A 15000-nucleotide genomic window follows, 5' to 3' on the forward strand; every position below is an offset into this window, starting at 1 on the left:
AGGGGGAAGTGTCTGGAGGGGGGCGTCTGGAAGGTAGGGGAAGTGTCTGGAGGGGGGGTCTGGAAGGTAGGGGGTGTCTGGAGGGGGGGTCTGGAAGGTAGGGGGAAGTGTCTGGAGGGGGGGCATCTGGAAGGTAGGGGGAGTGACTGGAGGGGGGCGTCTGGAAGGTAGGGGGAAGTGACTGGGAGGGGGTGTCTGGAAGGTAGGGGAAGTGTCTGGAGGGGGGGTCTGGAAGGTAGGGGTGTTGGAGGGGGTCTGGAAGGTAGGGAGGGGGCGTCTGGAAGGTAGGGGAAGTGTCTGGGGGCGTCTGGAAGGTAGGGGGAAGTGACTGGAGGGGGGGTGTCTGGAAGGTAGGGGGAAGTGTCTGGAGGGGGGCGTCTGGAAGGTAGGGGAAGTGTCTGGAGGGGGGGCGTCTGGAAAGGGGAAGTGTCTAGGAGGGGGGCGTCTGGAAGGTAGGGGAAGTGTCTGGAGGGGAGGCGTCTGGAAGGTAGGGGGAAGTGTCTGGAGGGGGGCGTCTGGAAGGTAGGGGGAAGTGTCTGGAGGGGGGGTCTGGAAGGTAGGGGAAGTGTCTGGGGGGGTGTCTGGAAGGTAGGGGGAAGTGTCTGGAGGGGGGTCTGGAAGGTAGGGGGAAGTGACTGGAGGGGGCATCTGGAAGGTAGGGGGAAGTGTCTGGAGGGGGGGTCTGGAAGGTAGGGGGAAGTGTCTGGAGGGGGGTCTGGAAGGTAGGGGGAAGTGTCTGGAGGGGGGCGTCTGGAAGGTAGGGGAAGTGTCTGGAGGGGCTGGAAGGGGGGGAGTGTATGGAGGGGGTGTTGGGGAGGGGGAGTGTATGGAGGGGGTGTCTGGAGGGGGGGAGTGTCTGGGCATCTGTTTTAACGTGTGTGAACCTGTGTGTTAATCTTTGAGTGTTGTGTTTCTCCAGGGAAGTAGCAAAGCCAGGACTCAGAGAGAGAACGGAGACGGAAACATCAGTTCATCAAACTCCACACTGAACTCTACTGGACAGGTATCTATATCTACTGGACAGGTATCTATATCTACTGGACAGGTATCTATATCTACTGGACAGGTATCTATGTCTACTGGACAGGTATCTAAATCTACTGGACAGGTATCTATCTCTACTGGACAGGTATCTATATCTACTGGACAGGTATCTATATCTACTGGACAGGTATCTATATCTAACTCTACTGGACAGGTATCTATATCTACTGGACAGGTATCTATATCTACTGGACAGGTATCTATATCTACTGGACAGGTATCTATATCTACTGGACAGGTATCTATATCTACTGGACAGGTATCTATATCCTACTGGACAGGTATCTATATATCTACTGGACAGGTATCTATATCCTACTGGACAGGTATCTATATCTACTGGACAGGTATCTATATCTACTGGACAGGTATCTATATCTACTGGACAGGTATCTATCTCTACTGGACAGGTATCTATATCTACTGGACAGGTATCTATATCTATTGGACAGGTATCTATATCTACTGGACAGGTATCTCTATCTACTGGACAGGTATCTATATCTATTGGACAGGTATCTATATCTACTGGACAGGTATCTATATCTACTGGACAGGTATCTATATCTACTGGACAGGTATCTATATCTACTGGACAGGTATCTATATCTACTGGACAGGTATCTATATCTACTGGACAGGTATCTATATCTACTGGACAGGTATCTATATCTACTGGACAGGTATCTATCTCTACTGGACAGGTATCTATATCTACTGGACAGGTATCTATATCTACTGGACAGGTATCTATATCTACTGGACAGGTATCTATCTACTCTACTGGACAGGTATCTATCTCTACTGGACAGGTATCTATATCTACTGGACAGGTATCTATCTCTACTGGACAGGTATCTATATCTAACTCTACTGGACAGGTATCTATCTCTACTGGACAGGTATCTATATCTACTGGACAGGTATCTATATCTACTGGACAGGTATCTATATCTACTGGACAGGTATCTATATCTACTGGACAGGTATCTATACTCTACTGGACAGGTATCTATATCTACTGGACAGGTATCTATATATCTACTGGACAGGTATCTATATCTACTGGACAGGTATCTATATCTACTGGACAGGTATCTATATCTATTGGACAGGTATCTATATCTACTGGACAGGTATCTATATCTACTGGACAGGTATCTAACTACTTGCCAGGTATCTATATCTACTGGACAGGTATCTATATCTACTGGACAGGTATCTATATCTACTGGACAGGTATCTATATCTACTGGACAGGTATCTATATCTACTGGACAGGTATCTATATCTACTGGACAGGTATCTATATCTACTGGACAGGTATCTATATCTACTGGACAGGTATCTATCTCTACTGGACAGGATATCTAACTCTACTGGACAGGTATCTATACTAACTCTACTGGACAGGTATCTATATCTACTGGACAGGTATCTATATCTACTGGACAGGTATCTATATCTAACTCTACTGGACAGGTATCTATATCTACTGGACAGGTATCTATATCTACTGGACAGGTATCTATATCTACTGGACAGGTATCTATATCTACTGGACAGGTATCTATCTCTACTGGACAGGTATCTATATCTACTGGACAGGTATCTATATCTACTGGACAGGTATCTATATCTACTGGACAGGTATCTATATCTACTGGACAGGTATCTATATCTACTGGACAGGTATCTAACTACTGCCCAGGTATCTATCTCTACTGGACAGGTATCTATATCTACTGGACAGGTATCTATATCTACTGGACAGGTATCTATCTCTACTGGACAGGTATCTATATCTACTGGACAGGTATCTAACTACTTCCCAGGTATCTATATCTACTGGACAGGTATCTATATCTACTGGACAGGTATCTACATCTAACTCTACTGGACAGGTATCTATATCTAACTCTACTGGACAGGTATCTATATCTACTGGACAGGTATCTATCTCTACTGGACAGGTATCTATATCTACTGGACAGGTATCTATATCTACTGGACAGGTATCTATATCTAATCTACTGGACAGGTATCTATATCACTCTACTGGACAGGTATCTATATCTAACTCTACTGGACAGGTATCTATCTCTACTGGACAGGTATCTATATCTACTGGACAGGTATCTATATCTACTGGACAGGTATCTATATCTAACTCTACTGGACAGGTATCTAAATCTACTGGACAGGTATCTATCTCTACTGGACAGGTATCTATATCTACTGGACAGGTATCTATATCTACTGGACAGGTATCTATATCTACTGGACAGGTATCTATATCTACTGGACAGGTATCTATCTATATCTACTGGACAGGTATCTATATCTACTGGACAGGTATCTATATCTAACTCTACTGGACAGGTATCTAACTCTACTGGACAGGTATCTATATCTACTGGACAGGTATCTATATCTACTGGACAGGTATCTATATCTACTGGACAGGTATCTATATCTACTCTACTGGACAGGTAACTATATCTACTGGACAGGTATCTATATCTAACTCTACTGGACAGGTATCTATATCTACTGGACAGGTATCTATATCTACTGGACAGGTATCTATGTCTACTGGACAGGTATCTATATCTACTGGACAGGTATCTATCTCTACTGGACAGGTATCTATATCTACTGGACAGGTATCTATATCTACTGGACAGGTATCTATCTCTACTGGACAGGTATCTATATCTACTGGACAGGTATCTATCTCTACTGGACAGGTATCTATATCTACTGGACAGGTATCTATATCTACTGGACAGGTATCTATATCTACTGGACAGGTATCTATATCTACTGGACAGGTATCTATATCTACTGGACAGGTATCTATATCTATATCTACTGGACAGGTATCTATATCTACTGGACAGGTATCTATATCTACTGGACAGGTATCTATATCTACTGGACAGGTATCTATTAACTCTACTGGACAGGTATCTATATCTACTGGACAGGTATCTATATCTAACTCTACTGGACAGGTATCTATATCTACTGGACAGGTATCTATATCAACTACTGGACAGGTATCTATATCTATATCTACTGGACAGGTATCTATATCTACTACTGGACAGGTATCTATCTCTACTGGACAGGTATCTATATCTACTGGACAGGTATCTATATCTATATCTACTGGACAGGTATCTATATCTATATCTACTGGACAGGTATCTATATCTACTGGACAGGTATCTATCTCTACTGGACAGGTATCTATATCTACTGAACAGGTATCTATACTTCTACTGGACAGGTATCTATATCTACTGGACAGGTATCTATATCTACTGGACAGGTATCTATCTCTACTGGACAGGTATCTATATCTACTGGACAGGTATCTATATCTACTGGACAGGTATCTTATCTAACTACTGGACAGGTATCTATATCCTACTGGACAGGTATCTATATCCTACTGGACAGGTATCTATATCTAACTACTGGACAGGTATCTATATCTACTGGACAGGTATCTATATCTAACTCTACTGGACAGGTATCTATATCTAACTCTACTGGACAGGTATCTATATCTACTGGACAGGTATCTATATCTAACTCTACTGGACAGGTATCTATATCTACTGGACAGGTATCTATCTCTACTGGACAGGTACAGTTGAAGTCGGAAGTTTTTCACAATTCCTGCCATTTAATCCTAGTAAAAATTCCCTGTCTTAGGTCAGTTAGGATCACCACTTTATTTTAAGAATGTGAAATGTCAGAATAATAGTAGAGAGAATTATTTATTTCAGCTTTTATTTTCTTTCATCACATTCCCAGTGGGTCAGAAGTTTACATATAAACTCAATTAGTATTTGGTAGCTTTGCCTTTACATTGTTTAACCTTTCTAGAGCAGGTGTCCCGCTAGCGACTCACCTCGACAACATCCGGTGAAATCGCAGAGCGCCAAATTCAAAATACAGAAATATTCATATTTAACATTCATATAAATACAAGTGTAATACATAAAAATAAAGCTTAACTTCTTGTTAAGCCAGCCGCTGTGTCAGATTTCAAAAGGCTTTACGGTGAAAGCACGCCATGCGATTATCTGAGGACAGCGCCCGCTTACAAAAACATGAAAACCCTTTTTCAACCAGGGAGGTGCGACACGAAAGTCAGAAATAGCGATATAATAAATGCCTTACCTTTTTGAAGATCTTCAGCTTTTTGCAATCCCAAAGGTCTCAGTGACACAATGAATGGTCGTTTTTGTTTGATAAATTCCTTCTTTATATCCCCAAAATGTCCATTTATTTGGCGCGTTTGATTCAGAAAAACACCTGTTCCAACTCGCCCAACATGACTACAAACTATCTAATAAGTTACCTGTAAACCTGGTCCAAACATTTCAAACAACTTTCCTAATTCAACCTCAGGTACCCTAAAATGTAAATAATCGATAAAATTGAAGACGGAATAAACTGTTTCCAATACCGGAGAAAAATAACGAGGACCGCGCTCCTGTTCGCGCGCACCAGAAGACTAGAGTCCTTGTACAATTATTGCCATTTTCCTTCCACCTCTCTCATCATGATGGAGCTGTTTTCACCCACAGGACTGCCCCTGACTTGAGGGTTTCTGTTTGATGCACCATTCTCAGTATAAACCCTAGATACTGTCTGTTAAAATCATCACACCATTCTCAGTATAAACCCTAGATACTGTCTGTTAAAATCATCACACCATTCTCAGTATAAACCCTAGATACTGTCTGTTAAAATAATCACACCATTCTCAGTATAAACCCTAGATACTGTCTGTTAAAATCATCACACCATTCTCAGTATAAACCCTAGATACTGTCTGTTAAAATCATCACACCATTCTCAGTATAAACCCTAGATACTGTCTGTTAAAATCATCACACCATTCTCAGTATAAACCCTAGATACTGTCTGTTAAAATCATCACACCATTCTCAGTATAAACCCTAGATACTGTCTGTTAAAATCATCACACCATTCTCAGTATAAACCCTAGATACTGTCTGTTAAAATCATCACACCATTCTCAGTATAAACCCTAGATACTGTCTGTTAAAATCATCACACCATTCTCAGTATAAACCCTAGATACTGTCTGTTAAAATCATCACACCATTCTCAGTATAAACCCAAGATACTGTCTGTTAAAATCATCACACCATTCTCAGTATAAACCCTAGATATACTGTCTGTTAAAATCATCACACCATTCTCAGTATAAACCCTAGATACTGTCTGTTAAAATCATCACACCATTCTCAGTATAAACCCTAGATACTGTCTGTTAAAATCATCACACCATTCTCAGTATAAACCCTAGATACTGTCTGTTAAAATCATCACACCATTCTCAGTATAAACCCTAGATACTGTGTCTGTTAAAATCATCACACCATTCTCAGTATAAACCCTAGATACTGTCTGTTAAAATCATCACACCATTCTCAGTATAAACCCTAGATACTGTCTGTTAAAATCATCACACCATTCTCAGTATAAACCCTAGATACTGTCTGTTAAAATCATCACACCATTCTCAGTATAAACCCTAGATACTGTCTGTTAAAATCATCACACCATTCTCAGTATAAACCCTAGATACTGTCTGTTAAAATCATCACACCATTCTCAGTATAAACCCTAGATACTGTCTGTTAAAATCATCACACCATTCTCAGTATAAACCCTAGATACTGTCTGTTAAAATCATCACACCATTCTCAGTATAAACCCTAGATACTGTCTGTTAAAATCATCACACCATTCTCAGTATAAACCCTAGATACTGTCTGTTAAAAGCATCACACCATTCTCAGTATAAACCCTAGATACTGTCTGTTAAAATCATCACACCATTCTCAGTATAAACCCTAGATACTGTCTGTTAAAATCATCACACCATTCTCAGTATAAACCCTAGATATACTGTCTGTTAAAATCATCACACCATTCTCAGTATAATCCCTAGATACTGTCTGTTAAAATCATCACACCATTCTCAGTATAAACCCTAGATACTGTCTGTTAAAATCATCACACCATTCTCAGTATAAACCCTAGATACTGTCTGTTAAAATCATCACACCATTCTCAGTATAAACCCTAGATACTGTCTGTTAAAATCATCACACCATTCTCAGTATAAACCCTAGATACTGTCTGTTAAAATCATCACACCATTCTCAGTATAAACCCAAGATATACTGTCTGTTAAAATCATCACACCATTCTCAGTATAAACCCTAGATATACTGTCTGTTAAAATCATCACACCATTCTCAGTATAAACCCTAGATACTGTCTGTTAAAATCATCACACCATTCTCAGTATAAACCCTAGATACTGTCTGTTAAAATCATCACACCATTCTCAGTATAAACCCTAGATACTGTCGTCTGTTAAAAGCCCAGGAGGGCGTCCGTTTCTGACATACTGAATCCGTCGCGCCTGGCCCCGTCCATCACACCACGCTCAGAGTCACTTAGGTCACACGTGTTGCCCATAAGGTTCAATGGAACAGTAACTGAATGTCTTGATGCCTGTCTGCCTGCTTTATATAACAAGACACGTCCACGTGACCCACTGTCTGTAGGAACCATCCATTTAGGTGTACGGGGTGGTGTACCTAATAAACAGGCCGGTAAACTGTATCTGTCTCTCTAACTCCAACTCTTTTTCTCTTTCTCCCCCTCTCCCCTCTCTCTCTCCCCTCGCTCTCTCGCTCTCTCCCCCCTCTCCCCTCTCTCCCCTCTCCCCTCGCTCTCTCGCTCTCCCCCTCTCTCACTTCTCTCTCTCCCCCTCTCTCTCTTCTCTCTCTCCCCCTCTCTCTCTTCTCTCTCTCCCCTCTCTCTCTTCTCTCTCTCCCCCTCTCTCTCTTCTCTCTCTCCCCCTCTCTCTCTTCTCTCTCTCCCTCCTCTCTCTCTTCTCTCTCTCCCCCTCTCGCTCTTCGCTCTCCCCCTCTCGCTCTCTCGCTCTCCCTCTCTCGCTCTCCCTCTCTCTCTCTCCTTCTCCCTCCCCAGGACCCCTCCCTAGAAGACCCCCTCCCCTCCTCCAATCCTTTGCGGTCTCACAACTCTACAGGGGACCTGAAACGTCTGGACAGCTCTCCTCTCTCCGGCTCTCCTTCCTTCTCGTCCCTCTCTCTGTCTTCCGGGGACACGCTGTCCCAGCGACACGGGTTCAGGCGGCGTGCAAGCACCTTCAGCCACTCCCCTTCCTACCACGATCACTCTCCCTCCTACCCTGACGACACCCCCTCATATACACACACACCCCAGGTCCCCAGCGGCTCCACCAAGCCCAAACTGGTCCGGCATTACTCCGTCAGCACCGACACGCCGCACCAGAGCAAGTAAGAGCTGAAGAGTGTGTGTGTGTGTGTGTGTGCATTTAGAATAATACGTCATCACTTCTATTTGGATGGTTGGCTTTCGTCTCGCTTGTTGTCCTGAATGGGGCACACACACGCGGAGTTCCTGTCTTAAATATGGTACTTCCTGTTGTGTTCCTCCTGAGGGGAAAGTCAACACCCTCTCATCCTCCGTCACCCGCTTCACTCCTCCTTTTCTTCTGTATTTCCATCCTTATTCTCTCTCTCTCTCTCTCTCTCGTTCTCTGTCGTTCTCTGTTCTCCAGAAGACTTCAAGCGGACCTTACGCTTCCTTTCCTCTCCTTCCCCTCTCCTCTCCTCTCTCATCGACCCTCATCCCCCCCTTTCGGGGGTCGCCTGGCCAAACGAAGGTGAGCGCCTTCACCCCTCCTTTATTCTTTCTGTTCATTTCCTGTCTGTCATTATCATTCTGTTTCAGTGTCTGTCCTTGCTACTTCCTGTCTGTCATTATCACTGTGTTTCAGTTTCTCTCCCTGCTACTTCCTGTCTGTCTTTATCACTGTGTTTCAGTTTCTCTCCCTGCTACTTCCTGTCTGTCATTATCACTGCGTTTCAGTTTCTCTCCCTGCTACTTCCTGTCTGTCATTATCACTGTGTTTCAGTTTCTCTCCCTGCTACTTCCTGTCTGTATCACTGTTTCAGTTTCTCTCCCTGCTACTTCCTGTCTGTATCACTGTGTTTCAGTTTCTCTCCCTGCTACTTCCTGTCTGTATCACTGTGTTTCAGTTTCTCTCCCTGCTACTTCCTGTCTGTATCACTATGTTTCAATTTCTCTCCCTGCTACTTCCTGTCATTATCGCTGTTTCAGTTTCTCTCCCTGCTACTTCCTGTCTGTATCACTATGTTTCAGTTTCTCTCCCTGCTACTTCCTGTCTGTCTAGTCTATATCTTTAATGTTCCTCTCCTCCTTTCTCTCTCTCATCTCTGTCAGTCCTCTGGGGGTCTACGTGCCCGTCTCCACTCCTCCTCCTCTGTTCCTAACTTCCTCAAACTCCTCGCTCCTGTCCACGAGAGCCACCCCTGTGACTTAGACAAGAGGAGGTACACACACCACCACACCACACTACACTACACCACACCATACACCACCACACCATACACCACCACACCATACACCACCACCCCACCATACACCACCCCACCATACACCACCACCCCACCATACCCCACCATACACCACCACACCACCCCACCATACACCACCCCACCATACACCACACCACCACTACACCACACCACCACTACACCACCCCACCATACACCACCCCACCACCATACACCAACCCACCATACACCACCCCACCATACACCACCCCACCATACACCACCCCACCATACACCACCACCCCACCATACACCACCATACACCACCATACCCCACCATACACCACCATACCCCACCATACACCACCATACCCCACCATACACCACCACCCCACCATACACCACCACCCCACCATACACCACCACCCCACCATACACCACCCCACCACCACGTCATACGCCACCATACGCCACCCCACCATACGCCACCCCACCATACGCCACCCCACCATACGCCACCCCACCATACCCCACACCACCATACACCACCACCACCCCACCATACACCACCACCACACCATACACCACCCCACCATACAGCACCACCACCCCACCATACCCCACCACCATACACCACCACCACCCCACCATACACCACCACCCCACCATACACCACCACCCCACCATACACCACCACCCCACCATACACCACCCCACCATACACCACCCCACCATACACCACTCCACCATACACCACTCCACCATACACCACCCCACCATACACCATACACCACCACCACCCCACCATACACCACCACCCCACCATACACCACCACCCCACCATACACCACCACCCCACCATACAACACCCCACCATACACCACCCCACTCCACCATACACCACCCCACCATACACCACCATACACTATACCACACCACCACCACACCATACACCACCATATCTCACCACACCCCACCCTACCATACACCACCACACCATACACCACCAAACCACACCACCACCACACAACCAAACCAGCCCACCATACACCACCCCACTCCACCATACACCACCCCACCATACACCACCCCACTATACACCACCACCCCACCATACACCACCCCACCAACCCACCATACACCGCCATAAACTATACCACACCACCATATCCCACCACACCCCACCATACACCACCCCATACACCATACACCACCACACCATACACCACCATACACCACACACCATACCACACCACCATACCACACCATACCCCACCATACACCACCATACCACACCACACCATACCACACCATACACCACCATACCACACCATACACCATACCACACCATACCCCACCATACCACACCATACACCACCATACACCACCACACCATACCACACCCCACCATACACCACCATACCACACCACACCATACACCACCATACCACACCATACACCACCATACCACACCATACACCATACCACACCATACACCACCATACACCACCACACCATACCACAACCCACCATACCCCACCATACCCCACCACACCATACCCCACCATACCCCACCACACCATACCCCACCATACCACACACCACCATACCATACACCACACCATACCCCACCATACCACACCATACCACACCACACCATACCCCACCATACCACACCACACCATACACCACCATACCATACACCACCATACCCCACCATACCACACCATACCCCACCCCACCATACCCCACCATACCACACCATACCACACCACACCATACACCACCATACCATACACCACCATACCCCACCATACCACACCATACCCCACCATACCCCACCATACCACACCATACCATACCACACCCAACCATACACCACCATACCCCACCATACCACACCATACCATACCCCACCACACCATACCCCACCATACCCCACCATACCATACCATACCCCACCATACCACACCACACCATACCCCACCACACCATACCATACCACACCCAACCATACCACACCATACCACACCATACCCCACCATACCCCACCATACCATACCCCACCCCACCATACCCCACCCCACCATACCCCACCCCACCATACCCCACCATACCATACCCCACCACACCATACCCCACCATACCCCACCACACCATACCATACCCCACCATACCATACCAGACCATACCCCACCATACCATACCATACACCACCATACACCACCATACCCCACCATACCACACCATACCATACCACACCCAACCATACACCACCATACCCCACCATACCACACCATACCCCACCCCACCATACCCCACCACACCACACTTCTACCTGTGAGTTTTATATACCACTTACTCGTCCTAGTGTGGGGTGTGTATTTAAGTTTGTGTGTGTCCCAACATGGGGGTAGTGTGTGTGTGTGTGTGTGTGTATTCCAGTGACGTAGCAGCCCTGTCCAGTCCGGTAGCTGTGTGTGTATTAATGTGTGTGTGTGTGTGTGTGTGTGTATTCCAGTGACGTGGCAGCCCTGTCCAGTCCGGTATGTGTGTGTGTGTGTGTGTGTGTGTGTGTGTGTGTATTAATGTGTGTGTATATTCCAGTGACGTAGCAGCCCTGTCCAGTCCGGTAGCTGTGTGTGTATTAATGTGTGTGTGTGTATTCCAGTGACGTAGCAGCCCTGTCCAGTCCGGTAGCTGTGTGTGTATTAATGTGTGTGTGTGTGTGTGTGTGTATTCCAGTGACGTAGCAGCCCTGTCCAGTCCGGTAGCTGTGTGTGTGGTAGGAGACAGTCCTCTACGGAGACACTCCTGGAGACAACAGATCTTCCTACGTGTCGCTACACCCCCAGAAAAACACGGACAGCAATGGTACGCACACACACACACACACACACACACACACACACACACACACACACACACACACACCCCTGTTTGAGCGAGGAGGGTGACTGTATCCTGTATCAGGACGTCTGTTCTTCATACCAGTAGGTATGAAGTAGTAATAATTGATGCATTTAGCCTGGATAGTCCCCTGTAGTAATAATTGATGCATTTAGCCAGGATAGTCCCCTGTAGTAATAATTGATGCATTTAGCCAGGATAGTCCTCTGTAGTAATAATTGATGCATTTAGCCAGGATAGTCCCCTGTAGTAATAATTGATGCATTTAGCCAGGATAGTCCCCTGTAGTAATAATTGATGCATTTAGCCAGGATAGTCCCCTGTAGTAATAATTGATTCATTTAGCCAGGATAGTCCCCTGTAGTAATAATTGATGCATTTAGCCAGGATAATCCCCTGTAGTAATAATTGATGCATTTATCCTGGATAGTCCCCCGTAGTAATAATTGATGCATTTAGCCTGGATAGTCCCCCGTAGTAATAATTGATGCATTTAGCCTGGATAGTCCCCGTAGTAATAATTGATGCATTTAGCCTGGATAGTCCCCCGTAGTAATAATTGATGCATTTAGCCTGGATAGTCCCCCGTGGTAATAATTGATGCATTTAGCCTGGATAGTCCCCTGTGGTAATAATTGATGCATTTAGCCAGGATAGTCCCCTGTGGTAATAATTGATGCATTTAGCCAGGATAGTCCCCTGTGGTAATAATTGATGCATTTAGCCAGGATAGTCCCCTGTGGTAATAATTGATGCATTTAGCCAGGATAGTCCCCTGTAGTAATAATTGATGCATTTAGCCAGGATAGTCCCCTGTAGTAATAATTGATGCATTTAGCCAGGATAGTCCCCTGTAGTAATAATTGATGCATTTAGCCAGGATAGTCCCCTGTAGTAATAATTGATGCATTTAGCCAGGATAGTCCCCTGTAGTAATAATTGATGCATTTAGCCAGGATATTCCCCTGTAGTAATAATTGATGCATTTAGCCAGGATAGTCCCCTGTGGTAATAATTGATGCATTTAGCCTGGATAGTCCCCTGTAGTAATAATTGATGCATTTAGCCTGGATAGTCCCCTGTAGTAATAATTGATGCATTTAGCCTGGATAGTCCCCCGTAGTAATAATTGATGCATTTAGCCTGGATAGTCCCCCGTAGTAATAATTGATGCATTTAGCCTGGATAGTCCCCCGTAGTAATAATTGATGCATTTAGCCTGGATAGTCCCCGTAGTAATAATTGATGCATTTCGCCAGGATAGTCCCTGTAGTAATAATTGATGCATTTAGCCTGGATAGTCCCCTGTGGTAATAATTGATGCATTTAGCCTGGATAGTCCCCTGTAGTAATAATTGATGCATTTAGCCAGGATAGTCCCCTGTGGTAATAATTGATGCATTTAGCCAGGATAGTCCCCTGTGGTAATAATTGATGCATTTAGCCAGGATAGTCCCCTGTAGTAATAATTGATGCATTTAGCCAGGATAGTCCCCTGTGGTAATAATTGATGCATTTAGCCAGGATAGTCCCCTGTAGTAATAATTGATGCATTTAGCCAGGATAGTCCCCTGTAGTAATAATTGATGCATTTAGCCAGGATAGTCCCCTGTAGTAATAATTGATGCATTTAGCCAGGATAGTCCCCTGTAGTAATAACTGATGCATTTAGCCAGGATAGTCCCCTGTAGTAATAATTGATGCATTTAGCCAGGATAGTCCCCTGTAGTAATAATTGATGCATTTAGCCAGGATAGTCCCCCGTAGTAATAATTGATGCATTTAGCCAGGATAGTCCCCGTAGTAATAATTGATGCATTTAGCCTGGATAGTCCCCCGTAGTAATAATTGATGCATTTAGCCGGGATAGTCCCCTGTAGTAATAATTGATGCATTTAGCCAGGATAATCCCCTGTAGTAATAATTGATGCATTTAGCCAGGATAGTCCCCTGTAATAATAATTGATGCATTTAGCCTGGATAGTCCCCTGTAGTAATAATTGATGCATTTAGCCTGGATAGTCCCCCGTAGTAATAATTGATGCATTTAGCCAGGATAGTCCCCCGTAGTTATAATTGATGCATTTAGCCAGGATAGTCCCCCGTAGTAATAATTGATGCATTTAGCCAGGATAGTCCCCCGTAGTAATAATTAATGCATTTAGCCAGGATAGTCCCCCGTAGTAATAATTGATGCATTTAGCCAGGATAGTCCCCTGTAGTAATAATTGATGCATTTAGCCAGGATAGTCCCCTGTGGTAATAATTGATGCATTTAGCCAGGATAGTCCCCTGTAGTAATAATTGATGCATTTAGCCAGGACAGTCCCCTGTAGTAATAATTGATGCATTTAGCCAGGATAGTCCCCTGTGGTAATAATTGATGCATTTAGCCAGGATAGTCCCCTGTGGTAATAATTGATGCATTTAGCCAGGATAGTCCCCTGTGGTAATAATTGATGCATTTAGCCAGGATAGTCCCCTGTGGTAATAATTGATGCATTTAGCCAGGATAGTCCCCTGTGGTAATAATTGATGCATTTAGCCAGGATAGTCCCCTGTAGTAATAATTGAT

At 45.1% G+C, this 15000-nt stretch overlaps 1 protein-coding gene across 1 annotated transcript in view; it reads left to right on the forward strand.

Annotated features, from left to right (window-relative positions):
* LOC106594277 (TBC1 domain family member 1) overlaps nt 1–15000 on the forward strand; it is an 81546-nt gene that overhangs the window by 29631 nt on the left and 36915 nt on the right. Inside the window, exons 9-11 of the mRNA XM_045711938.1 lie at nt 920–1003; nt 8101–8432; nt 12261–12389. Coding sequence (XP_045567894.1) covers nt 920–1003; nt 8101–8432; nt 12261–12389 — 545 coding nt within the window. The remainder of the gene's footprint in view (nt 1–919; nt 1004–8100; nt 8433–12260; nt 12390–15000) is intronic.

This window comes from Salmo salar, unplaced genomic scaffold, assembly GCF_905237065.1.
Source record: "Salmo salar unplaced genomic scaffold, Ssal_v3.1, whole genome shotgun sequence".
Classification (NCBI taxonomy): Eukaryota; Metazoa; Chordata; class Actinopteri; order Salmoniformes; family Salmonidae; genus Salmo; species Salmo salar.